This window comes from Leucoraja erinacea, chromosome 18 (genome assembly GCF_028641065.1).
Source record: "Leucoraja erinacea ecotype New England chromosome 18, Leri_hhj_1, whole genome shotgun sequence".
Lineage (NCBI taxonomy): Eukaryota > Metazoa > Chordata > Chondrichthyes > Rajiformes > Rajidae > Leucoraja > Leucoraja erinaceus.
In genome coordinates this window covers 3,395,352-3,421,900 of record NC_073394.1, presented here as the reverse complement: position 1 = coordinate 3,421,900, position 26,549 = coordinate 3,395,352, and the positions used below count along the sequence as shown (strand labels likewise).

General features: G+C 48.1%; 1 protein-coding gene across 6 annotated transcripts in view; it reads left to right on the top strand.

Annotated features, from left to right (window-relative positions):
• LOC129705570 (anoctamin-5-like) overlaps positions 1-26,549 on the top strand; it is a 131,108-nt gene that overhangs the window by 54,264 nt on the left and 50,295 nt on the right. For 3 of the 6 annotated variants that reach the window (XM_055649170.1, XM_055649164.1, XM_055649168.1), the window contains 2 exons: positions 832-885; positions 18,458-18,568. In XM_055649170.1, coding sequence (XP_055505145.1) covers positions 832-885; positions 18,458-18,568 — 165 coding nt within the window. The remainder of the gene's footprint in view (positions 1-831; positions 886-18,457; positions 18,569-26,549) is intronic. The other 3 variants (XM_055649169.1, XM_055649167.1, XM_055649166.1) reach the window with 1 other exon arrangement.

Genomic DNA, 26,549 nt, shown 5'->3' with positions numbered 1-26,549 from the left:
GAAGAAGGGTCTCGACCCGAAACGTCACCCATTCCTTCTCTCCAGAGATGCTGCCTGACCCGCTGAGTTACTCCAGCATTTTGTGTCCACTTTCGATTGATACCAGCATCTGCAGTTCCTTCTGATGCAACCTACAAGCCTGTACGCCTTTGGAGTATTAAGGGCCTGTCCCACGAGCATGCGGCCTGCATGCGGCAAGTGCGGCCAAACCGGAAGCGGGGCTGCGCGAAGGTCGATTGAGTGACGTGAAGTTCGAGCGAAGTCCACGTGAAGTTCGAGCGGAGTCCGCGTGAAGTTCGAGCGGAGTCCGCGGGAAGTTCGAGCGAAGTCCACGTGAAGTTCGAGCGGAGTCCGCGGGAAGTTCGAGCGAAGTCCGCGGGAAGTTCGCGCGTGACTTACGACATCAAGACGCTGCGTACTGCGTCGAGGCGGCTGCGGGCCGGCAGGACGTTGCCGCGTGGAATTTTATGAACACGGTCAGTTTTTCGGAACCCCGCGCGATGTCGGGACCAGCTCCGCACAACTCCATACGGCTCCGACGATCGAAGTGGGACCGGCCCCACGAGGCCGTACAGCTCAAGCGACCACGTTAGGTTGCGCTTACCGCATGGAGTCGCATGCTGGTGGGACAGGCCCTTAAGATTTGTAGTGTAGCCACATTGGCAGTTGCATGTTCCTTCTCACCTCTGAGCCAAGTTATGTTTGTTTTAGTTGGTTGTCTTCCTCGATGGCACGAGGCATTAATGTAACCTAATTTGAAGATCTAATCCTAAGGGATGATTTGCTTGTTTTGGAATCTAACATTAGAATCTCTCCTTAATAACTCATCAGGTACTAAGCACTACCACAGAGACTGCTTCCCTAATCTCGGGTCCATCAAAGATGGTAAGCAGCCCCTTACTAACATGTCCGTCTACATGTGGTGGTGGTTTGGTGTGCATGCTGGAGTTTCAGTGCATGTTTTTGCCTTGTTCCAGTGCCTTTGCCTGTGTTTTACCTTCTAATTCGAAATGTCAACAGACAATAGGTGCAGGAGTAGGCCATTCGGCCCTTCGAGCCAGTACCGCCATTCAATGTGATCACGGGTGATCATCCCCAATCAGTACCCAGTTCCTGCCTTCTCCCTATATCCGCTGGCTCCACCATAGACAATAGGTGCAGGAGTAGGCCATTCGGCCCTTCGAGCCAGCACCCCCATTCAATCATCCACAATCAGTACCCCGTTCCTGCCTTATCCCCATATCCCCTGACTCCGCTATTTTTAAGAGCTCTATCTAGCTCTCTCTTGACAGTATCCAGAGATCCGGCCTCCACCGCTCTGTGAGGCAGAGAATTCCACACACTCCCAGCTCTCTGTGAGAAAAAGTGTTTCCTCGTCTCCGTCCTAAATGGCTTACCCCTTATTCCTAAACTGTGGCCCCTGGTTCTGGACTCCCCCAACATCGGGAACATTGTCACTGTTGTAAGAAAAGTTTTGCTGACTTTAAAGATAGACACAGAGTGCTGGAGTAACTCAGCGGGGGGTCAGGCAGCATCTCTAGAGAATGTGGACAGGTGATGTTTTTTATTGGGACCCTTCTTCAACCTGACTGAAAACATCAACTAGCCATTTTCACCAGAGATGCTGCCCGACCCGTTGAGTTACTCTGGTATTTTGTGGCTATCTTTGGTGTAAACCAACATCCGTAAGCTCCTTGCTATTAAATGTCATTGACTTTGGATTAGAGATACAGCGTGAAACAGATTCTTCGTCTCACCAAGTCCAAGCCGACCATCGATGACCCGTTCCCACTAGTTCAGTTTTACCCCACTTTCTTACCCGTTCCTTACACACTCGTGTGTCATTTAGAGAGGGCCAATTAGCCTGCAAACCCGCACGTCTTTGGGAAGTGGGAAGAAAAACGGTCACAGGGATAACGTGCAAACTCCACACAGACCGCACCCGAGGTCAGGATTAAGACTGGACCTTAGGCGATGTGAGGCAGCAGTTCCACCCACTGCTTGAAGTCTTGAATTTCAAGATGACCCATCGTAGAATCTGACCACTCTGTTCTCTGGTCTCTAGACTCATCCTTGGATTTAGTTTAGTTTAGAGACACAGCGTGAAAACAGGCCCTTCGGCCCACCGAGTCCGCGCCGACCAGCGATCCCTGCACACATTAACACCACCCTACACACACTAGGGACAATTTCCACTTATGCCAAGCCAATTAACCTACAAACCTGCACGACTTTGGAGAGTGGGAGGAAACGGAAGATCTCGGAGAAAACCCGCGCCCATTCACGTCCCCATTTTGCAGCTACGAACTATGTCCCAGAATTAGCCTAATTGTTACAGCAGCTGCAATCTGTGTGATCATTTGGGGAAAAAAATTCCTGATATATTGTGCTCAAAAGGTAACTTGGATCCAACCAGATCCATTCTCGTCGCATCTACCCACGATATATTACCGGTCCAATGAACAGAGGAACTATGAAATCCTTTCGTTTAGAGATACATGGCGGAAGCAGGCCCTTCGGCCCATTGAGTCCGTGCCGGCCAGCGATCCCCGTACATCAGCACTATCCCACACACACCAGGGACAATTTACAATTTGCAAAAGCCAATTAACCTACAAAGCTGCACGACTTCGGGAGTGTGGGGAAAAGCCACGCTGGTCATGGGGAGAACGTGCAAACTCCGTACAGACAGCACCCGTTGTCGGGATCGAACCCGGGTCTCTGGCGCTGTGAGGCAGCAACTCTACCGCAGGCGCCACCGTGCCGTCCAATCAGTGTTCAGCTTTCTTTCTGTTATATGTTGTATCTGTGGTGATTGGCTGTGATTTGCTTTAGTTAAATATATAATCATATACTATTTATCCACTTCATAAATGATGGATCTTTGTGCAAATATTTTAACAGTTTCTTCCCAGCTGTTATCAGGCAACTGAATCATCCTACCGACAACTCGAGTGCAGTCCTGACCTTCCATCTATCTCATTGGAGACCCTCAGACTATATTTAATCAGACTTTGCTGGATTTTATCTTGCACGAAACCTTATTCCTTTTATCATGTATCTGTACACTGTGGACGGCTCGATTATATTCATGCACTGGCTATCCACTGACTGGTTAGAATGCGACAAAACGGATTTCCGCTGTACCTCGGTACACATAAAAGTAAACTAAACTAATTTCAGAAGTCAGAAACTTTGGCTTCATGAAAATGTTCCTCATCCTTAAAATGAAATGAGTTTCATAACCTGACCCAAGGCGATCTGTTGGGCGAGTCCAGAACCAGGGGCCACACACACTTAGAATAAAGGGGACCCATTTAAGACTGAGGTGAGAAAAAAAAAACGTTTTCACCCAGAGAGTTGTGAATTTGTGGAATTCCCTGCCACAGAGGGCAGTGGAGGCCAAATCACTGGATGGATTTAAGAGAGAGTTAGATGGAGCTCTAGGGGCTAGTGGAGTCGAGGGGTATGGGGAGAAGGCAGGCACGGGTTATTGATTGGGGACGATCAGCCATGATCACAATGAATGGCGGTGCTGGCTCGAAGGGCCGAAAGGCCTCGTCCTGCAACTATTTTCTATGTTTCCATGAAAAATGGTTCATGGTGTTAGAGACCCATAACGCAAGGTGGATATAAAGTAGGTATGAACGCCACGGAGGGAAGGAAGTCATATGGGCGATGAAGTCAAACCACTTGGGGAAGTCGCACGCTAATGATCTCGCATTATTCACCACATCCCTACACTCTACCCAACCAGCTGATGACATTTAAAGGAGACGACTCCGTGAAAAATAAAGATAGACACAAAATGCTGGAGTAACTCAGCGGGACAGGCAGCATCTCTGGAGAGAAGGAATGGGTGACGTTTCGGGCCGAGACTCATCTTCAGACTGTTGAGGACCCTGAGAAATAACCATTCTTACCTGCCAGAAAGGTGAGTGAATGGGACCTGGAAACTCTCGACCCAAAACTCCGCCTGTTCCCTCTCTCCAGAGATGCTGCCTGTCCCGCTGAGTTACTCCGGATTTTTGCTTCTGTCTTCAAAGTATACGGTCTATTAATGAGGCTTTTCGTTCCTGTCTGACTTCGACTCCCCTGAACCTCGCCTCGCACACTCCCGCCAGCAGGCCAGGGTCCGCCAACTCACCTGTAGCACAATCACCACCTCTTGATTGAACCACAGACAGACACAAAATGCTGGAGTAATGCCCCTGTCCCACTTAGGAAACCTGAACGGAAACCTCTTGGAGACTTTGCGCCCCACCCAAGGTTTCCGTGCGGTTCCCGGAGGTTGCAGGTGGTTGCCGGAGGTTGCAGGTAGTGGAAGCAGGTAGGGAGACTGCCGAAAACCTCCGGGAACCGCACGGAAACCTTGGGTGGGGCGCAAAGTCTCCCGAGGTTTCCGTTCAGGTTTCCTAAGTGGGACAGGGGCATAACACTCAGCGGGTCAGGCAGCATCTGTGGAGAACATGGATAGGTGACGTTTCACAGAGTGCTGGAGTAACTCAGCGGGTCAGGCAGCATCTCTCCCTCTCTCTTCACCCCTCCCCCATCCTAGTTCTCCGACCACTCTGACCGTCCTCCTGATTAAATTTTACATTGGACACCTCATTGTCACCTTCCCCTAGCCAACACTGATCTATTCCACATTTCCCTTGATACTTCGTATGCTTTGATCTCTCGTTTTCTCACCACACCCTTCCATATCTCTCTGTCTCCCTCTCCCCTGACTCCCAGACTGAAGAAGGGTCTCGACCCGAAACGTCACCTATCCATGTTCTCCACAGATGCTGCCTGACCTGCTGAGTTACTCCAGCACTCTGTGAAACGTCACCTATCCATGTTCTCCACAGATGCTGCCTGACCCGCTGAGTTACTCCAGCACTCTGTGAAACGTCACCTATCCATGTTCTCCACAGATGCTGCCTGACCCCCTGAGTTACTCCAGCACTCTGTGAAACGTCACCTATCCATGTTCTCCACAGATGCTGCCTGACCCGCTGAGTTACTCCAGCGCTCTGTGTCCACTTTTGTTCTCATCTCCGGCAGAGAAGTGGCTGGGTTGCTAGTGTAAATGCCACGATGCCTACCTGACGACCCTTCTTCAGACTGACGTCGAGACCCTTCTTCAGACTGATGTGGAGGTGGGGGAGGGGCGGGTTCCCGCCCCTCCCCCATCTCCACATCAGTCTGAAGAAGGGTCTCGACCCGAAACGTCACCCATTCCTTCGCTCCAGAGATGCTGCCTGACCCGCTGAGTTACTCCAGCACTCTGTGAAATGTCACGTATCCATGTTCTCCACAGATGCTGCCTGACCCGCTGAGTTACTCCAGCACTCTGTGAAACGTCACCTACCCATGTTCTCCACAGATGCTGCCTGACCCGCTGAGTTACTCCAGCACTTTTGTGTATTAACCAGCATCTGCAGTTCTTGGTTCCTACTACTCATACAACGATACCGTCTAACTCGCTAATCCCTTACTCGGTTATAACGGACACCAACCCCCACACATGGTCTATTATAACGAGGGTGTACTTTTTGTCCTCATTGCAGTCAACCATCTGTAATTCTCCACCCCGTATCCTGAGGCTGCGGCCTCTGGTCCTAGACTCTCCCACTAGTAGAAACACCTGCTCCACATCCACCCTATCCAGGCCTTTCACTCTTAGAGGTGAGCAAGAAAATACTGTCCATGCCAGAAATGCTCAGCTCCTCTAGATTTAGTTTAGTTTCGAGATACAGTGCAGAAACAGGCCCTTCGGCCCATTGAGTCCACACCGACCAGCGATCCCTGCACATTAATACTATCCTACACACAATCTTTACATTCACACCAAGCCAATTAGATTCAGATTCAGATTCAGATTCAATTTTAAATGTCATTGTCAGTGTACAGTACAGAGACAATGAAATGCAGTTAGCAATTAACCTACAAACCCGTACGTCTTTGGCGTGTGGGAGGTAACCCGGAGAAAACCCACGCGGGTCACGGGGAGAACGTGCAAACTCCGTACAGACAGCACCCGTAGTCCGGATTAAACCCGGGTCTCTGGCGCTGTGAGGCAGCAACTCTACCGCTGCACCACATTGAAAGAAAAAAAGTCCATAGGCACAAGGAACTGCGATGCTGGAATCTAGCGTTGAAGATATAGTACTGGAGACAATAGTTAATAGGTGCAGGAGTAGGCCATTCGGCCCTTCGAGCCACCTATTCAATGTGATCATGGCTGATCACCCCCAATCAGTACCCCGTTCCTGCCTTCTCCCCATATCCCCTGACTCCGCTATCTTTAAGAGCCCTATCTAGTTCTCTCTTGGAAGTATCCAGAGAACCTGCATCTGAGGCACAGAATTCCACAGACTCACAGTAACTCAGCGGGTCAGGCAGTTTCTCCGGAGAACGTGGACAGGTGACGTTTCGGATCGGGACAACATTGTCAGACTGAAGAAGGGTCCCGACCCGGAACGTCGCCTCTCCATGCCCCCCGAGAATGAAATGTGATCTCTTCAGCTGGAGTAAGATGGGTGTTGGGGAAAGGGTGCAAGGTGGGTGGGAAATAAATAAAAACGAACCAAAATGCAAATCCTATTTCTGCCAAATCTGTGGTCGTGCCTCTTCAAATGGCAAAAAGCTACAAGGCCTGTCATTGAGTGTTTTGGTTTTGTGAGGAGATTTGAGGTAATATGCTGAACCACTCTTTGCCTGATACGTGTATCCCTGGTCCACCACCGATTATCCGGCAACCGGCCATCCGGCACCTCCATTAATCCGGACAAAATTACAAGAGCGCACTTGGGCATTAGGAACCCCCTCCCCTTGGAAGCCCCCCCCCCCCCCCCCCCCCCCCCCGAAAATGTGTGGCCCCCAGGCTGGGTGAGGTGGCTGATCTCTACCTCATTTGGACCTCTGTGGCCGATCTCCGGGTGGAATTCGTGGCAGATCCGTTCCACGGCCGACTTCCAAGGTCTACTTTGTCTCGGTACCGTTGGACTCCTCTCGGAGGCCGGGACCAGGCTGCGGAACCAAGGGTGGCGGGAAATCGGTGGCGGAACCTGTACAAGAATAGAACTGGAGCTGTTCTATCACGGTGCTAATTTGCGATGCCTTTCACTCCAGCTACTAAACCAATGTGACTCTTTTGGTGGTTGTTTCACAGATGCAGAGAAAACGCCTTCTTTTCGTGAATAAACGTTTCAGGGTACTGTACGGTAATGCTCTTGCAGCGTTGCATAGTAGCCATGCATTGGAGCCTGCAACTATCTGTGCACACAACAGCAGTCTACCCTCTAATGCTGAAAGGTCGCCAACTTTTCTGACAATTCTCAGGTAGAACCCGCCTAGTGGTTGGTCCATAATTCTTGCGTTAGTTCAACTGATGCTGTCAACGCCAAGTGCCCTTGCTTTCCCCCTCTCTCCATCCCCTCCCCCTTCCCAGTTCTTCCACCAGAATGGAGACAAGGAAACACTTTTTTACACAGAGAGTTGTGAGTCTGTGGAATTCTCTGCCTCAGAGGGCGGTGGAGGCCAGTTCTCTGGATACTTTCAAGAGAGAGCTAGACAGGGCTCTTAAAAATAGCGGAGTCAGGGGATATGGGGAGAAGGCAGGAATGGGATACTGATTAGGGATGATCAGCCATGATCACATTGAATGGCGGTGCTGGCTCGAAGGGCCAAATGGCCTACTCCTGCACCTATTGTCTATTGTCTATTTTTGTTAAGACCTAATAATAATCCGGTCAGAAGATGAGGGCAGCAACGATGGCGCAGCGGTAGAGTTGCTGCCTCATGCCCCTGTCCCACTTGGGAAACCTGAACGGAAACCTCTGGAGACTTTGCGCCCCACCCAAGATTCCTGGAGGTTTTTGTCAGTCTCCCTAATGGTCGAAAGTGGTTTCCGGCGATTATTTAAAAAAATTCGAAACTGGCCGCGACTTAGTAGTGGAAGTCTTACCTTGCACCACCTGCAACCTCCGGCAACCACCTGCAACCTCCGGCAACTACCTGCAACCTCCGGCAACCACCTGCAACCTCCGGCAACCACCTGCAACCTCCGGCAACCACCTGCAACCTCCAGCAACCACCTGCAACCTCCAGCAACCACCTGCAACCTCCGGCAACCACCTGCAACCTACGGCAACCACCTGCAACCTCTGGCAACCACCTGCAACTAGCAACCCAACCAGCTTCGACTAAAAAATACCGAATTTAAAACGGCAACCTATTTTTATACGCAGCCGGTTTTGAATTTTTTTAAATAATCGCCGGAACATAGAAGAAGCGGAAATCACTTTCGACCATTAGGGAGACTGACAAAAACCTCCGGGAACCGCACGGAAACCTTGGGTGGGGCGCAAAGTCTCCAGAGGTTTCCGTTCAGGTTTCCTAAGTGGGACGGGGGCATTACAGTGATTACAGCGTCAGAGACCCGGGTTCGATCCCGACTGTGGGTGCTGTCTGTACGGAGTTTGTACGTTCTCCCCGTGACCTGCGTGGGCTTTCTCCGAGATCTTCGGTTTCCTCCCACACTCCAAAGACGTATCGGCTTGTTTGTTAATTGGCTTGGTGTAAAATTAAATTGTCCCTAGTGTGTGTGGGATGGAAAACAAATAGATGAGGTTTTGTGTCGAGACCCTTCTTCAGACTTCAGCCTCGACCCGAAACGTCACCCATTCCTTCTCTCCAGAGATGCTGCCTGTCCCGCTGAGCTACTCCAACACTTTGTGATTAACTTTAGTGTAAGCCAGCACCTGCAGTTCCTGCCTGCACAATAATCCAATCATATTTTAGAATTGCTGCGTTTCACAGCAGGGGCAAATTGGACTTTATGAAAAAATTATCCTTTAGATAAATATGTCGCTCACATTGAGGAACTTTGACAGCCTGGTCGTTCTGATTGTAAGGGCTTTTCTTTTCGCCATTGAGTTACTTAGTAAAATCCATACATTGGAGACTGATTAGAAACATAGAAAGTAGATGCAGGAGTAGGCCATTCGGCCCTTCGTGCCAGCACCGCCATTCAATATCATCATGCCTGATCATTCCAGCATCAGTACCCCGTTCCTGCTTTCACCCCATGTCCCTCCATTCTGTTTGCCCTAACAGCTAAATCTAACTCTCTCTTGAAAACATCCAGTGAATCGGCCTCCACTGCCTTCTGTGGCGGAGAATTCCACAGATTCACAACTCTCTGGCTGAAAAAGTTTTTCCTCATCTCAGTCCTAGATATACGATCCCTCATTCTTAAACTGGGAGCCCTGGTTCTGGACTCCCCCAACATGGGGGACATTCTTCCCACACTAGAGGTTCCTGCATTAGAGGTTACATTGCTGTCTAGTGCTGTGGAGTGTGTAGTGTGGGGGAGAGCTTCACTTGCAGTTATTGGCCATTTAACCATGCATCAGAATGCTACAGCAAAGAATTGTTACCATATTTTAAGATTATTTTTCTCCAACTAATACCTCAAAGCCGGAGCAAGTTTATTTTGGGGCATAAATCTTATTTGGGGCAGTTATTGCACGTGCGATCATTTCACTGGGTGGCTGATTGGGGAGGAGAGAGAGGACAAAACTGCCTGCTGTCTTTTCGATGTTATGCTTCGCACTGTGTTTGGGGGATGTGATCGTCTGTTCTCACTCAATGTGAGGGAAGCTATGGTTGAAGAGCGCATTGCATTCTATGATATAAGAATAGAGAGCAGAAAGGCAGCATGTTTAAAGCCCTGTCCCACGGTACGAGTTCATTCCAAGAGCTCTCCCGAGTTTTAAAAAAATCAAACTCGGGGTAAGCACGGAGAATGAACATAGTGGGTACGTCGGAGCTCGGGGACGTCTCTTAGCGGCTCGTAACGCTAACGGCAGGTACTCGGGAAGACTCGCTAATGGCAGATAAGCATGGGAAGACTCGTGAAGATTTTTCAACATGTTGAAAAACGTCCACGAGAGCCCCGAGTACCGACGAGTGGCCATTACCGTAAATCTCCGAGTTCGAATCAGGGAAAACTCGGGAGAGCTCTTGGAATGAACTCGTACCGTGGGACAGGGGTTTTAGCACGCAAACGTTACTGAATGCAGAGAGGGGCTGGTTTTCTGCATCTATGTCTGTGTTGAATGGCATTTGATCAAGACCCCGCATCAAAGCACGTCAGGGGGTCTCAGCGTGCAATGTTATTCTCATTGAGAAAATGAATGGGAATTTGAGACGGCGCAGTTATATTGGGGAGTATAATGGAAGTGGGTTGTCGCAAAGGAGTTTTGAGTTTAGTTTAGAGATACAGCCCGCAAACAGGCCCTTCGGCCCACCCAGTCCATGCCGACCAGCGATCCCTGTACTCCAACACCATCCTACACACACTAGGGACAAGTTTTTTTCATTTCTACCAAACCAATTAACCTACAAAAATAGACAAAAATGCTGGAGACACTCAGTGGGTGAGGCAGCATCTATGGAGCGAAGGAATAGGTGACGTTTCGGGTCTCGACCCGAAACGTCACCTATTCCTTCGCTCCATAGATGCTGCCTCATCCACTGAGTTTCTCCAGCACTTTTGTCTACCTTCGATTTTTCCAGCATCTGCAGTTCCTTCTTAAACCCACAAACCTGTACGTCTGGAGTGTGGGGAAAAAACAAAGATCTCGGAGAAAACGTAGGAAATAGGTGCAGGAGGAGGCCATTCGGCCCTTCGAGACAGCACCAGCATTCACTGTGATCATGGCTGATCATCCACAAACAGTACCCCGTCCCTGCCTTCTCCCCATATCCCTTGATTCCATTAGCCCTAAGATCTAAATCTAACTCACTCTTGAAAACATCCAGTGAATTGGCCTCCACTGCCTTCTGTGGCAGAGAATCCCACAGATTCACAACTCTTTGGCAGATTCACAACTCTCCTCATCTCAGTCCAAAATTGCCGACCCCTTATTCTTAAACTGTGTGAGCCCTGGTTCTGGACTCCCCCAACATCGGGAACATGTTTCCCGGCCTACCCTGTCCAATCCTTTGAGAATTTTATATGTTTCGAGAAGATCAAGGGAAGCAAGGGTGCCGGATAATAGTTGAGTATAGGAGCAGGGAGGTTCTACTGCAGTTGTACAGGGTCTTGGTGAGACCACACCTGGAGTATTGCGTACAGTGTTGGTCTCCAAATCTGAGGAAGGACATTATTGCCATAGAGGGAGTGCAGAGAAGGTTCACCAGACTGATTCCTGGGATGTCAGGACTGTGTTATGAAGAAAGACTGGATAGACTTGGTTTATACTCTCTAGAATTTAGGAGATTGAGAGGGGATCTTATAGAAACTTACAAAATTCTTAAGGGGTTGGACAGGCTAGATGCAGGAAGATTGCTCCCGATGTTGGGGAAGTCCAGGACAAGGGGTCACAGTTTAAGGATAAGGGGGAAATCCTTTAAAACCGAGATGAGAAGAACTTTTTTCACACAGAGAGTGGTGAATCTCTGGAACTCTCTGCCGCAGAGGGTAGTCGAGGCCAGTTCATTGGCTATATTTAAGAGGGAGTTAGATGTGGCCCTTGTGGCTAAGGGGATCAGAGGGTATGGAGAGAAGGCAGGTACGGGATACTGAGTTGGATGATCAGCCATGATCATATTGAATGGCGGTGCAGGCTCGAAGGGCCGAATGGCCTACTCCTGCACCTAATTTCTATGTTTCTATGGTTGGGGAAGTGCAAGGCTGTGGAATGAAAGAAATGTCAATTTTAGAATGGAAGTAATTTGTTCAAAACTGTGTCCGGTCCCGAATTAGGAGAGCAAATCCCACCCCTGACAGCTGTGGAACTAAAACCCAGGTCATCATGTGGGATTTATTAACAGGACCATCTCGTATTAGTTCATAGGAGCAGAATTAGGCCATTCGGCCCATCGAGGCTGCTCCACCGTTTCTTGGTTCTTGGGTCCTCCAAAATATTCCAACTGGAATTTAAACTGGAGGTGGTGAGGGGAGGGATTAAGCCAGAAAGGGTATAAAGAACACACACTATAGAATTTAACATAAAACATCCCCACACAGCAGAATCAAAGTTTCCCACTGTGTGGGAAGGCACCAAAGTCGGTCTCTTCCTCCACTGTTCCCCGTGGTCAGGGCTGATCTATCTTTCCCTCCCTCTGCCATTCTCCTGCCTTCTCCCCGTAACCTTTGACACACTTACTATTCAAGAATCGGTCAAAACCTTCTGCGGCAATGAATTCCTCAGATTTATCACCCTCTGGCTAAAGAAATTCCTCCTTATCTTTCCATTGGAACATTCTTTTATTCTGATGCTGTGGCCTCTTGTCCTAGAGTCTCCCGCCAGTGGAAACATCTGCTCTATCCGGGCCTTTCACTATTCGGTACGTTTTAATGAGTCTCTCCCGCATCCAAACTCCAGCGAGCAGAGGCACTGTGCCTTCAAACATTCATCAAACATTAACCCTATTATCCACTGGATCATTTTCGTAGACCTCCTCTGGACCCTCTGCAACGTCAATATCCCTCCTTCGATATGGGGCCCAATTTGCAATTTACAATGATAGACCATCCATAGATTATTTTCTTAAATCTTGTTCGCAAGGCAAGTAAACAGGATACAGGTTTGAACCAAACAGTCATTCTTTACTGTTTAAGAAAGAACTGCAGATGGTGGAAAAATCGAAGGTAGACAAAATTACTGGAGAAACTCAGTGGATGAGGCAGCATCTATGGAGCGAAGCAATCTGAAGAAGGGTCTCGACCCGAAACATCACCTATTCCTTCGCTCCATAGATGCTGCCTCACCCGCTGAATCATTCCTTACTGATGGCCAATACTGGGATACCAATTGCAATGGCTGATGCAGAAGTCTTCCCACATTATCCATGACGGGAGCAAAGAGGTCCTTCTGCAGTTGTACAGGGCCCTAGTGAGACCTGGAGTCACTGGAGTATTGTGTGCAGTTTTGGTCCCCTAATTTGAGGGAGGACATTCTTGCTATTGAGGGAGTGCAGCGTAGGTTCACAAGGTTAATTCCCGGGATGGCGGGACTGTCATATGCTGAGAGAATGGAGCAGCTGGGCTTGTGCACTCTGGAGTTTAGAAGGATGAGAGGGTATCTCATTGAATCTTAAAAGATTATTAAGGGTTTGGACACGCTAGAGGCAGGAAATATGTTCCCGATGTTGGGTAAGTCCAGAACCAGGGGCCACAGTTTAAGAATAAGGAGTAAGCCATTTAGAACGGAGACGAGGAAACACGTTTTCTCACAGAGAGTTGTGAGTCTGTGGAATTCTCTGCCTCAGAGGGCGGTGGAGGCAGGTTCTCTGGATGCTTTCAAGAGAGAGCTAGATAGGGCTCTTAAAAATAGCGGAGCCAGGGGATATGGGGAGAAGGCAGGAACGGGGTACTGATTGGGATAATCAGCCATGATCATATTGAATGGCAGTGCTGGCTCGAAGGGCCGAATGGCCTACTCCTGCACCTATTGTGTATTGTCTTCCCACATTATCCATGACATTCAGGAAGAATAGATCGCACAGGGCCTTTGAGGATTATAAAGAATGCCGGGAATTACTCATTCTGGGAATTAGGAATGTCAGAAGCAGCCGGGAAATGTCCTTGGCAAGACAGATTATAGAGAATCCCAAAATATTTCATACATACAAGATAGTAACGAGGAATAAGTTAGATAGGCACAGAGTGCTGGAGTAACTCTGCAGGTCAGGCAGCAGCTCTGGAGAACATGGAATGCTCACTATTTGGTAAGTTCCAATGAGTTTCCCCCTCATCCTTCTAAACTCCCAACGGGTGCAAGGCCAGTACTGTCAATAGCTGATCACACATTAACCCAATAACCTCCAGGATCAGGCATGATCACATTGAATGGCGGTGCTGGCTCGAAGGGCCCAAGTCAAGTCAAGTCAAGTCAAGTCAGTTTATTCGTTACACACACATACGAGATGTGCAGTGAAATGAAAGTGGCAATGCTCGCGGACTTTGTGCAAAAAGACAAACAGACAAACAACCAATAAACACAATCATAAACACACACATATTATTTTACATATTAAATATTGGAAGGAAAGACGTTCAGTAAAGTGAGAGTCCGAATGGCCTCTGGGAAGAAACTCCTTCTCAACCTCTGCGTTCTCACAGCATGGCAACGGAGGTCACACAGAAAAGCTGGAGAAACTCAGCGGGTGCAGCAGCATCCATGGAGCGAAGGAAATAGGCAACGTTTCGGGCCGAAACCCCTCTTCAGCGTTTGCCTGACCGCAGCAGCTGGAACAGTCCGTTGCAGGGGTGGAAGGGGTCTCCCGTGATTTTATTGGCTCTGGAGTTGCACCTCCTGATGCATAGTTCCTGCAGAATGGCCTACTCCTGCACCGATTGTCTATTGACAAGTATTTGATCAAACCTTGCCTCGCCCCTCTCTACCTCTTTATACCATCTATTCCCCCTCTGCACTTTCAGTTTAAGTGAAGAGTCTCGATCTCAAACATCTACTGTCCATTCCTTCCGCAGCTGCTGCCTGACTGCTGAGTTCCTCCGGCTGTTCTTCCTTTTGATTTTTGCTACAGATTCCGGCATCTGCAGAATTATGTGTCTCCCATCTAAAAGTCTGTTCCCACCACACACCACAGATTACACAATACATATTTGGTGCATGAGTTCAGTTACTGCGAAGTTCAACTTTATTTTTCAGATTCTGTGAAAGCAAATGTTTAGACATTGTCTCGTCAGGGCAGGGTTTTTGTTTCTAGAAGTCCCATCCATAATATAATCTGGCATCTAAATAGGTGCTAAATGAGTATTTTGTGTGTTTATAGAATTCAGACACTGTGTAGATTAGTCACAGCCAGAGCATTTCCCATAAAAGTCCAGGTTTGGTATGGGAATGGGGCTGGGTGAGTCACGGTCTGCTGCTTGGTGGAATATCTGCAGTGTGTCAGCGTGCAGGCTCGTTATTTCCATGATACTGTTCTCCACGATTCATCAGCACCAGAGCTGGCTGCAGTTTGGAGAATGCTGGCTCTCTACACCACTGCCTCCACACAGATCAACAGCGACACATAGCGCTGTAGTAACTCTGCCGAACATCCACCAACCACTACTCTTTGTTTGTTTGTATATATATATATATATATATAAGTGTGTCTGTCTCTATATGTGTGTATGTGTGTGTGTCTGTCTGTATGTGTGTGTCTATATATGTGTGTTTCTGTCTATGTGTGTGTGTGTCTGTGTGTGTGTGTCTGTATATGTATGTGTGTGTGTCTGTGTGTGTGTGTGTGTGTGTTGTATGTGTGTGTGTGTGTGTGTGTGTGTGTGTGTGTCTATGTGTGTGTGTGTATGTGTGTGGCTGTGTGTGTGTGTGTCTATGTATGTGTGTGTCTGTGTGTGTGTGTCTGTATGTGTGTGTGTGTCAATGTGTGTGTGTCAATGTGTGTGTCTATGTGTGTGTGTGTGTCTGTGTGTGTGTGTCTGTATGTGTGTGTCTGTGTGTGTGTCTATGTGTGTGTGTGTCTATGTATGTGTCTATGTGTGTGTATGTATGTGTGTGTCTATGTGTGTGTGTCTATGTGTGTGTGTGTATGTGTGTATGTGTGTCTATGTGTGTGTGTGTGTGTGTCTATGTGTGTGTGTGTCTGTGTGTGTTTCAACGTGTGTGTGTCTATGTATGTGTGTGTGTGTGTGTGTGTCTATGTATGTGTGTGTGTGTCTATGTATGTGTGTGTGTGTCTATGTATGTGTGTGTGTCTATGTGTGTCAGTCTATATATGTATGTCTGCATATGTGTGTATACGGTATGTGTAGGAAGGAACTGCAGATGCTGGTTTACACCAAAGATGAACACAAAAAGCTGGAGTAACTCAGCAGGACAGGCAGCATCTGTGGAGAGATGGAATGGGTGATGTTTCGGGTCGAGACCCTTCCTCGGGCTGGATCTCGGTGAGACAACTCCAGCTATATAGAGCCATCAGCTGTCAGAGGTACAAAGTGCCAGAACCATTGCTCACGTGTGACTCAAGATTAAATATCTCCAGCGTTAGCGCCGTAGATACGATACGAGAGAACTTTATTAATCCCAAGAGGGAAATTGATTGAGTCAACAGTCATAAAACACAACAGGATACATGTCGACCCCACGACGGAAGGGGGGAGGAGTTGTACAGTTTGATAGCCACAGGGAAGAAGGATCTCCTGTGGCGTTCTGTGCTGCATCTTGGTGGGACCAGTCTGTTGCTGAAGGTGCTCCTCAGGTTGACCAGTGTGTGTCACGGAGTGGGTGAGCTGTATTATCCACAATGTGAATCCCATGAATCCAACCTAGTTAGTCTTAGTTTGGAGATACAACATGGAAACAGGCCCTTCCGTGCTGTATCTTTCAAGGGTAGGATAGGCTATTTCGCTTGGGCAGCTTAAAGCCCTGTGGTATGAATATTAATTTCTCTAACTTCAAGTAACCCCGGCATTCCCACTCCCGCTCCATCCCTCCCCCACCCAAGTCACACCAGCTTCTCATTTTCACCCAACAAACAGTTAATTATGTGTTCAAGAAGGAACTGCAGATGCTGGAAAATCGAAGGTACACAAAATTGCTGGAGAAACTCAGCGGGTGCAGCAGCATCTATGGAGCGAAGGAAATAGGCAACGTTTCGGGCCGAAACGTTGCCTATTTCCTTCCGGGTTTCGGCCCGAAACGTTGCCTATTTCCTTCCGGGTTTCGGCCCGAAACGTTGCCTATTTCCTTCCGGATTTCGGCCCGAAACGTTGCCTATTTCCTTCCGGGTTTCGGCCCGAAACGTTGCCTATTTCCTTCAGGGTTTCGGCCCGAAACGCTGCCTATTTCCTTTCGCTCCATAGATGCTGGAAAAAATCGAAGGTGCTGCACCCCGCTGAGTAAGGGGGAATTTTGTGTACCTTCCAACACAAGTTTATCTATGGCCTTTCTCCAGCAATTTTGTGTACCTCTGGTGCGCTGACAACAACCTGGCCCTTAACTCCAAGAAGACCAAGGAGCTCATTCCACGCAACAACGTTTTCTATCTATTCCTGGCAAACATCTCCGATGACCTCCTTTATCAACTCATCAAGAAGGCTACTTTTTCCTGCATGAAGAAGTCCATTTCTTTCAGATCCTGGTGAACTTCTTTTTTACCAACTGCATCACAGTCACCTCTGTCTCTATGGTGATCTCCCCAACGCATCACCGTTTCCTCGCTCCCCTCCATTGATCCCTAACCGCTGTCTGCGGAGGGCGCTCAGTTTAAGAAACTGTTTAACTGCAGATCCGCGCTACAGGTCTCTCCGTTGCCGAAAAATCGAACAGGTAGACTACAAACCTCGGTGCTGCCAGACCCCCCCCCCCCCGACTCAGCGGCTATGTGCTCTTCCAGGAGATGCAAATGCAACTCTGGAAATCGAAAATTGCTCTGATCATCTGAATCCCAAAAGATGCTTAATGAGTCCCAAAATGCAAATGAAATTCAGTCTGATGAAGGGTCTCGACCCGAAACGCCACCCATTCCTTCTCCACAGAGACGCCCCCTGTCCCGCTGAGTTACTCCAACATTTTGCGTCTACGATGTGAACCAGTATCTGCAGTTCCTTCCTCCACATTGAAATTCTGACAAAGCATTTGAGTATTTAAGAAGGAACTGCAGATGCTGGAAAAATCGAAGGTACACAAAAATGCTGGAGAAACACAGCGGGTGCAGCAGCATCTATGGGGCGAAGGAAATAGGCAACGTTTCGGGCCGAAACCCATCTTCAGACTACTTCAGAAAGTATTTGAGTAACTCAGCGGGGTCAGGCAGCAAGTCTGGAGAATGTGGATCAGTCTGAAGAAGGGTTTCGGCCTAAAACGTCGCCTAATTCCTTCGCTCCATAGATGCTGCCTCATCCGCTGAGTTTCTCCAGCATTTTTGTCTACCTTCGATTTTCCAGCATCTGCAGTTCCTTCTTAAACATTTTGGGTCGGGACCCTTCTTCAGGCTTGTATACATATATTGACAATATAACTCTAAACAGATTAATTATACTAAGTATATTGATAAGCTTGGCTGAAAATACTGGCCTTTTCGTCTTGTTTCTGAAAGCCAGCCACATTTGGAGCGGTTTGGCCAGATTGGGAGATTTATCTGTAATACAGGACCAATTGTGCTGAATAGTTTTTTGATTGCAAGCGGAACAACAGTTCACTGTGAATTCTGAAAGGCATTGTAACAGTGTTAGGTCACTTATTCTACAACAGATTGCGAATAACCATTGCTTTTGTTGGACGTCCGTGCATGGATCTGAGCGGTGGGCTTGTCTTGGCCGCTTGCCTTACTTTTAAAGTCAACAATTTTCATCCTTGTAGAAGCTTGGCCGATCTGCTACAAAAGTTTTTTTTTTAATCGAAGCATTTTTGTTCAAAGAATAACTCGAGTCACAAATCAAAACCCCTGGGCACTTTTTCATGGTATTTTTCCTTTCGTTCCTCAGATTGATAAACAGATCCACAGCAAAGACTCTGTCTTCTTTTGCGATGGAATTAGAAGGATTGACTTCATTCTGTCGTACGTGGACGACCCTAAAGATGCAGACAAGAAAACGGTAAGGCCCACAAGTTTAGACATACAGCGGGGAAACACCGAGTCCGCGCCGACCAGCGATCCCCGCGCACACACACACACTATCCTACACACAATTTACATTTATACCAAGCCAATTAACCTTCAAACCTGTACGTCTTTGGAGTGTGGGAGTAAAACCGAGGCACCCGGAGTAAACCCACGCAGGTCACGGGGAGAACGTGCAAACTCCGTACAGACAGCAGTCCGTAGTCAAGTCAAGTCAAGTCTATTTGTCACATACACATACGAGATGTGCAGTGAAATGAAAGTGGCAATGCTCGCGGACTTTTGTGCAAAAAGACAAACAAACAAACAAACTATAAACACAATCATAACACACATATACCTTTACATAATAAATAATGGAAGGAAAAACGTTCAGTAGAGTTAGTCCCTGGTGAGATAGGCGTTTACAGTCCGAATGGCCTCTGGGAAGAAACTCCTTCTCATCCTCTCCGTTCTCACCGCATGGCAACGGAGGCGTTTGCCTGACCGTAGCAGCTGGAACAGTCCGTTGCAGGGGTGGAAGGGGTCTCTCATGATATTGTTGGCTCTGGAGTTGCACCTCCTGATGTATAGTTCCTGCAGGGGGGCAAATGAAGTTCCCATAGTGCGTTCGGCCGAACGCACTACTCTCTGCAGAGCCTTCTTGTCCTTGGCAGAGAAATTCCCGAACCAGGATCGAACCCGGGACTCTGGCGCTGTGAGGCAGCAATTCTACCCTAATTTAATCCTCTGCATCTGCTCTGCAGTTATCGATAGTGAGTAATGATGAGGATAAAAGTCAGGAGAGATGTAAGGCTGGGATTTACCTTGTTCCATCTTGAGTGGATGTGTTTAGTTCTGAACTTTGCCACTTCCTTCTCCAGCTCCACCTTCCAATTTGATTCCTTAGAGCCATGCACGGTGAAATCAGGCCCTTCAGCCCAACTTGCCCACATAACAGGTGCAGCAGCATCTATGGAGCGAAAGGAAATAGGCAACGTTTCGGGCCGAAACCCTTCTTCAGACTTCTTCTTGCCCACACAGACGTTTCTTCAGTTAGAGGGTGGTGAATCTGTGGGATTATTTGCCACAGAAGGCTGTGGAGGCCAAGTCAATGGATATTTTTAAGGCAGAGATAGATAGATTCTTGATTAGTACGGGTGTCAGGGGTTATGGGGAGAAGGCAGGAGAATGGAGTGATGAGGGAGAGATAGATCAGCCATGATTGAATGGCGGAGTAGACTTGATGGGCCGAATGGCCTAATTCTCCTCCTATCACTTATGACCCACCCTCTTTCAATTCAGTTTAGTTTATTGTCACATGTACCGAGGTACAGTGAAAAGCTTTTTGTTGCGGGCTATCCAGTCAGCGGAAAGACAATACATGATTACATTGAAACCATTTACAATGTACAGATACATGATACATGACAAAGCCACGCTAGTCCCACCCACTTGCATTTGGCCCATCTCCTTCTAAACCTCTCCTGTGCACTTAGGAGCATCAGTGAACAAAGGGATCTTGGGCTAGAAGTCCATAGCTATCTGACTGTGGCAACACAAGTGGATCGGCTGCTATCCACCTTATCCATGGTCACGGTGGCGCAGCGGTTAGTGTTGCTGCCTTGCAGCAAAATGCAGCGCCGGAGACCCAGGTTCGATCCCGACTACGGACGCTGTCTGTACGGAGTTTGTACGTTCTCCCCGTGACCTGCGTGGGTTAAAAATGCGTGTCGCATTCTTGGGGTGGGAAGTCCAAACATTTTTTGGTGCTAATTTTGTATCCAGGGAAGTTGAAGGCCAATGTGCTCGTTTCCTTGTGGGAAATTATAGTATTTCTGGTGAGCAAATCCGGATGGATTTAAGTTCATAAGTGATAGGAGAAGAATTAGGCCATTCGGCCCATCACGTCTACTCTGCCGTTCAATCATGGCTGATCTATCTCTCCCTTCTGACACCATTCTCCCGCCTTCACCCCATAACCGCTGACACCCTGAATGAAACGGCGGAAAGCTACCAAATTATTTCACCACTCGCTGGTCCAGAGCTGAGGATGGCTGGAAATAATAAGAATGATATCATTCCGTGGAAAATTAGGTGATGGATGGATGAGATGAATGGAGGTTAATTAGGGTAAAGCACTTGGGAAGATCATTAGTGTGATGACTCGTGCATTATATAAACGCAGAAACACCCACAACTGCTGAAATAATTAACATGCTCAGTCCCATCAATACTCCACTTCCAGACTTTAGTTTAGAGATACAGCGTGGAAACAGGCCCTTCAGCCCACCGAGTCCGCGCCGACCAGCGATCCCCGCACACTAACACTATCCTACACACATGAAGGACGATTGTTACATTTATACCAAATGAACCTAAAACCTGAGGTACACAAAAATGCTGGAGAAACTCAGCGGGTGCAGCAGCGTCTATGGAGCGAAGGAGATAGGCGACGTTTCGGGCCGAAACCCTTCTTCACACCTAAAACCTGTACGTCTTTGGAGTGTGGGGGGAAACCGAAGATCTTGGAGAAAACCCATGCAGTCACGGGGGGAAGAACGTGCAAACTCCGTACAGACAGCACCAGTAGTCGGGATCGAACCCGTATCTCCGGCGCTGCGAGCACTGTAAGCAACTCTACCGCTGTGCCACCGTGTGAGCCACGGTGACCTGACCTGATATTATTATTATTGATAAATTTTAATCCCCGCAAGCATTAGCAAGAACCGGGGAGAGGAGAAGAGTGAGTGACCGGGGGTGAGACTCGTCCTCGATTATGCAGCGAAACGAGGAACTGCAGATGTGGCTAATGCACATATTTAAGAGGGAGTTAGATGTGGCCCTTGTGGCTAAAGGGATCAGGGGGTATTGGAGAGAAGGCAGGTACAGGATACTGAGTTGGATGATCAGCCATGATCATATTGAATGGCGGTGCAGGCTCGAAGGGCCGAATGGCCTACTCCTGCACCTATTTTCTATGTTTCTATGTCTCAACCTGAAACATCACCCATTGCTTCTCTCCAGAGATGCTGCCAGTCCCGCTGAGTCACTCCAGCTTTTTGCTCCTGTTGCCATTTTCATTCTGCATGACATCAACTTCTACGGCTTGGGTTTTAAAATGCCTTCAGCAGCATTGATGATGGTTTGGGAAGGCGAGTGGTGAAGAGAAATGAAGCATTGAAACATAGAAACATAGAAATTAGGTGCAGGAGTAGAGGCCATTCGGCCCTTCGAGCCTGCACCGCCATTCAATATGATCATGGCTGATCATCCAACTCAGTATCCCGTACCTGCTTTAACGTTTAGTGCAAGGCAAATCCAGTGAAATTTGATCCAAGCTAGTCCGAGGTAGACAAAAATGCTGGAGAAACTCAGCGGGTGAAGCAGCATCTATGGAGCGAAGGAATTGGAAACGTCACCTCTTCATTCTGAAGAATGGTCTCGACCTGATACGTCACCTATCCCTTCTGAAACATAGAAACATAGAAGTTAGGTGCAGGAGTAGGCCATTCGGCCCTTCGAGCCTGCACCGCCATTCAATATGATCATGGCTGATCATCCAACTCAGTATCCCGTACCTGCCTTCTCTCCATACCCCCTGATCCCCTTAGCCACAAGGGCCACATCTAACTCCCTCTTAAATATAGCCAATGAACTGGCCTCAACTACCCTCTGTGGCAGAGAGTTCCAGAGATTCACCACTCTCTGTGTGAAAAAAGTTCTTCTCATCTCGGTTTTAAAGGATTTCCCCCTTATCCTTAATTACATTGAAAGGGCTGTCAGATGCCACAAAGTCCGTGGTGCCAGGAAAGTGTGTTTGCAATACATAGGCTGGAACTGGTTTCCATCAAGCACTGACATTGTGAGCTGCAGGGCCTGCTGGTGATGTGCTGGACTCCTCTATGTCAACCAGCAGCAGTCAAAATTAAAGCTGATGTTTCATGTCAAAAATCCTTCGTCAGGCAAGTTCTGACAGAGAGTTTCGAAGGATGAGAGGTGGGACCTCATTGAAAACTACCGAATAGTGAAAGGCTTGGATAGACTGGATGTGGAGAGGATGTTTCCACTAGTGGGAGAGTCGAGGACTAGAGGCCGCACAGCCTCAGAATTAAAGGGCGTTCTTTTAGGAAGGAGATGAGGAGAAATTTATTTGGCCAGAGGGTGGTGAATCTGTGGAACTCTTTGCCTCAAAAGGCTTTGGAGGCCAAGTCAGTGGATATTTTTAAGGCAGAGATAGATAGATCCTATGTGCTTAAGAAGGAACTGCAGATGCTGGAAAATCGAAGGTACACAAAAACGCTGGAGAAACTCAGCGGGTGCAGCAGCATCTATGGAGCGAAGGAAATAGGCAACGTTTCGGGCCGAAACCCTGAAGGAAATAGGCAACGTTTCGCGCCGAAACCCGGAAGGGTTTCGGGCCGAAACGTTGCCTATTTCCTTCGCTCCATAGATGCTGCTGCACCCGCTGAGTTTCTCCAGCATTTTTGCGTACCTTAGATAGATCCTATGATTGGTACAGGAGTCAGAGGTTATGTGGAGAAGGCAGGGGAATGGGGTTAGGAGGGAGAGATAGATTAGCAGTGTCTAATAGTAGAGTAGACTTGATGGGCCGAATGGCCTCCTATCCCTTATGACCTCGTAACCTGAAACCTGTTACCTCTTTCTCTTTCCACAGAGCTGAGGAAGGTTGAGGAGGAGATTTAAGAGCAGGGTGCATGCACCATGCCCACTATATGAATCCTGCTATAGGATTCCTAGAATACTATCCTGATCATGTCTTAGTGTAGTGTGGGAGGAAACTGTCGTGCAAATGCCCATCATCTCGGCAAGTAGAAACAAAAGTTGGAAAAATAATTTTGTGTTTATTTAATTACTTTTATTTCCCCCACACACACACACACACCTTCCATGAGTTAGATGTTGCCACATCTTAAATCCTGGGGTAGTGATTTGTGAATTCTGCAGGAGGCACTTTCCCTCGCACCAACAGTCGTGATATGCTGGCTGCCGAGACACAAAATGCCGGAATAACTCGATGGGTCAGGCAGCATCTGTGGGGAAACAGAGGATGGGTGACATTTTGGGCCAGGACCCTTCTTCAGACTGGTTAGGGATAAGGGAAACAAGAGGTAAAGGTTTCAACAGTCTTTTATTGTCAAGTGTACCAATTACCTATACAGACATATAACACAACACATTACAATACAGTTTATTTGTTATCATTTGAACCTCCTGAGGTTCAAACAAAAGTTTCCCCCACCACCCCCCCATCCCCCGCCCCCCACACACATACGGAACAACAAAGCATCAAGACACACAACAACATAAAAGTCAACATAAACATCCACCACAGCGGATTCCCCACATTCCCCACTGTCATGGAAGGCATGAGAGTCCAATCTTCTCCCTCTTTATTCACCCGCGGTCGGGACGATCGGAGCTCCCGTAGCCGGCGGTCGAAGCCCCTACGTCGAGGGCGATCAAAACCCCCGCGTCTTGGAGTTCCCCCGAAGTCAGTCTCTGACCAGAGACCGCGAAGCTCCACGATGTTAAGTCCGCAAGCACCCGCGGTTGGAGCTCCGAGGTCGACCCCTGGCAAAGGGACCGCGGGCACCTCTCGAAAGTCGGCCCCCAGCAAAGGCCGACAGCTCCACGATGTCAGGCCGCACTGCGGACCGAGACACGATACGGAAACAAATCGCATGTCCGTCGAGGTAAGAGATCAGAAAAAGTTTCCCCCCCCCCCCCCCCCCCCCCCCCCCCCACCTCCGCCCCCCCCCCCCACATAAAACAAGCCAAATAACACTAAAACGATACATTTAACACATACTATTTAAAACACAAAGAAGGAAATGACAGACAGACCGTTGGCGAGGCAGCAACACCTCGACAGAGATATGATGAGGTGGAGATATAGAACAATGAATGAAAGATATGCAAAAAAGTGGTGATGATAAAGGAAAAGCCACTGTTAGCTGTTTGTTCGGTGATAAACGAGCTGTTCTTTCACACACATCACTGTTTAAGTATTAAGTGGGGGGGAGGGTGTGGGGGGGGGTGGGGATTTTTCTGCAAAAGGCTTACTCCTAAGGCATATAAATGGGCAGTGGTTTCTACAGTGGAGCGCTGTCTGCTGTGTGAATCAATGGTGTTCATTGAATCTGTCTCTCCACCCACACTGCAGCACTGGGTGGGGTGAGTGATGGCTGAGAGAGCAGGCTAAAGATGCCGGCGCAATCATGAAGTGGGCAAGAGGTTTGGTCAGTCTCAAGTATTTTCAAGTTTTTCAAGTTTACTTGGAAAGTCTGATCGTTGATCTGGCTGGGAAAAGCAATTTCTAAACGTACGGCACGTCGTAGCTCAGCATTTGTGGCGGTGGAGTTGCTGCCCCACAGCGCCACAGACCCAGGTTCCATCCTGACTACGGGCGCTGTCTGTACGGAGTTTGCATGTTCTCCCCGTGACCTGCATGGGTTTTCTCCGGGTGCTCCGGTTTCCTCCCACACTCCAGGTTTGTAGGTTAATTGGCTTCAGTAACCATATAACCATATAACAATTACAGCACGGAAACAGGCCATCTCGGCCCTACAAGTCCGTGCCGACACAACTTTTTTTCCCCTTAGTCCCACCTGCCTGCACTCATACCATAACCCTCCATTCCCTTCTCATCCATATGCCTATCCAATTTATTTTTAAATGATACCAATGAACCTGCCTCCACCACTTCCACTGGAAGCTCATTCCACACCGCTACCACTCTCTGAGTAAAGAAGTTCCCCCTCATGTTACCCCTAAACTTCTGTCCCTTAATTCTGAAGTCATGTCCTCTTGTTTGAATCTTCCCTATTCTCAAAGGGAAAAGCTTGTCCACATCAACTCTGTCTATCCCTCTCATCATTTTAAAGACCTCTGTCAAGTCCCCCCTTAACCTTCTGTGCTCCAGAGAATAAAGACCTAACTTATTCAACCTTTCTCTGTAACTTAGTTGTTGAAACCCAGGCAACATTCTAGTAAATCTCCTCTGTACTCTCTCTATTTTGTTGACATCCTTCCTATAATTGGGCGACCAAAATTGTACACCATACTCCAGAATTGGCCTCACCAATGCCTTATACAATTTTAACATTACATCCCAGCTTCTATACTCAATGCTCTGATTTATAAAGGCTAGCATAACAAAAGCTTTCCAAAAGTAAAGATTGTAAATTGTCCCTAGTGTGTGTAGGATAGTGTCGGTGTGCGGGGAGCGCTGGCTGGCGCCGACTCGATGGGCCAAAGGGCCTGTTTCAATGCTGCGTCTTTTGGAAACTAAAAACGAGACATTTCACTGAGTCATTGGAACCAATCCTTTTATGAGGAAAGCAATCTCATTTTTGACCAGCTGTAAGGTGCCACCTGCTGGCCATTGTCATACTCACACCCACACCAGATATTGGTATTTAAAACTGCCTTATACTGCATTCACAAAAAAATAAATCTCTCTTTTTCTCTCTTTCTCTCTCTCTCTCTGTCTCTCTCTCTCCCTCTCTCTCTCTCTCTCTCTCTCTCTCTCTCTCTCTCTCTCTCTCTCTCTCTCTCTCCCTCTGTCTCCCTCTGTCTCCCCATCTCTCTCTTTCTCTCTCTCTCTATGTCTCTCTGTCTCTCTCTGTCTCTCTCTCTCTCTCTCTCTCTCTCTGTCTCTCTCTATGTCTCTCTCTGTCTCTCTCTCTCTCTCTCTATATCTCTCTCTCTCTCTCTCTCTCTCTCCCTCGCTCTCTCTCTCTATCTGTCTCCCTCTGTCTCTCTCTCTGTCTCTTTCTCTCTCTCTATGTCTCTCTCTGTCTCTCTCTCTCTCTCTCTGTCTCCCTCTCTCTGTCTCCCCATCTCTCTCTTTCTCTCCCTTGATTCTGTTAGCCATAAGAGCTATATCTAACTCTCACTTGAAAACATCAATTGAATCGGCCTCCACTGACTTCTGCGGCAGAGAATTCCAC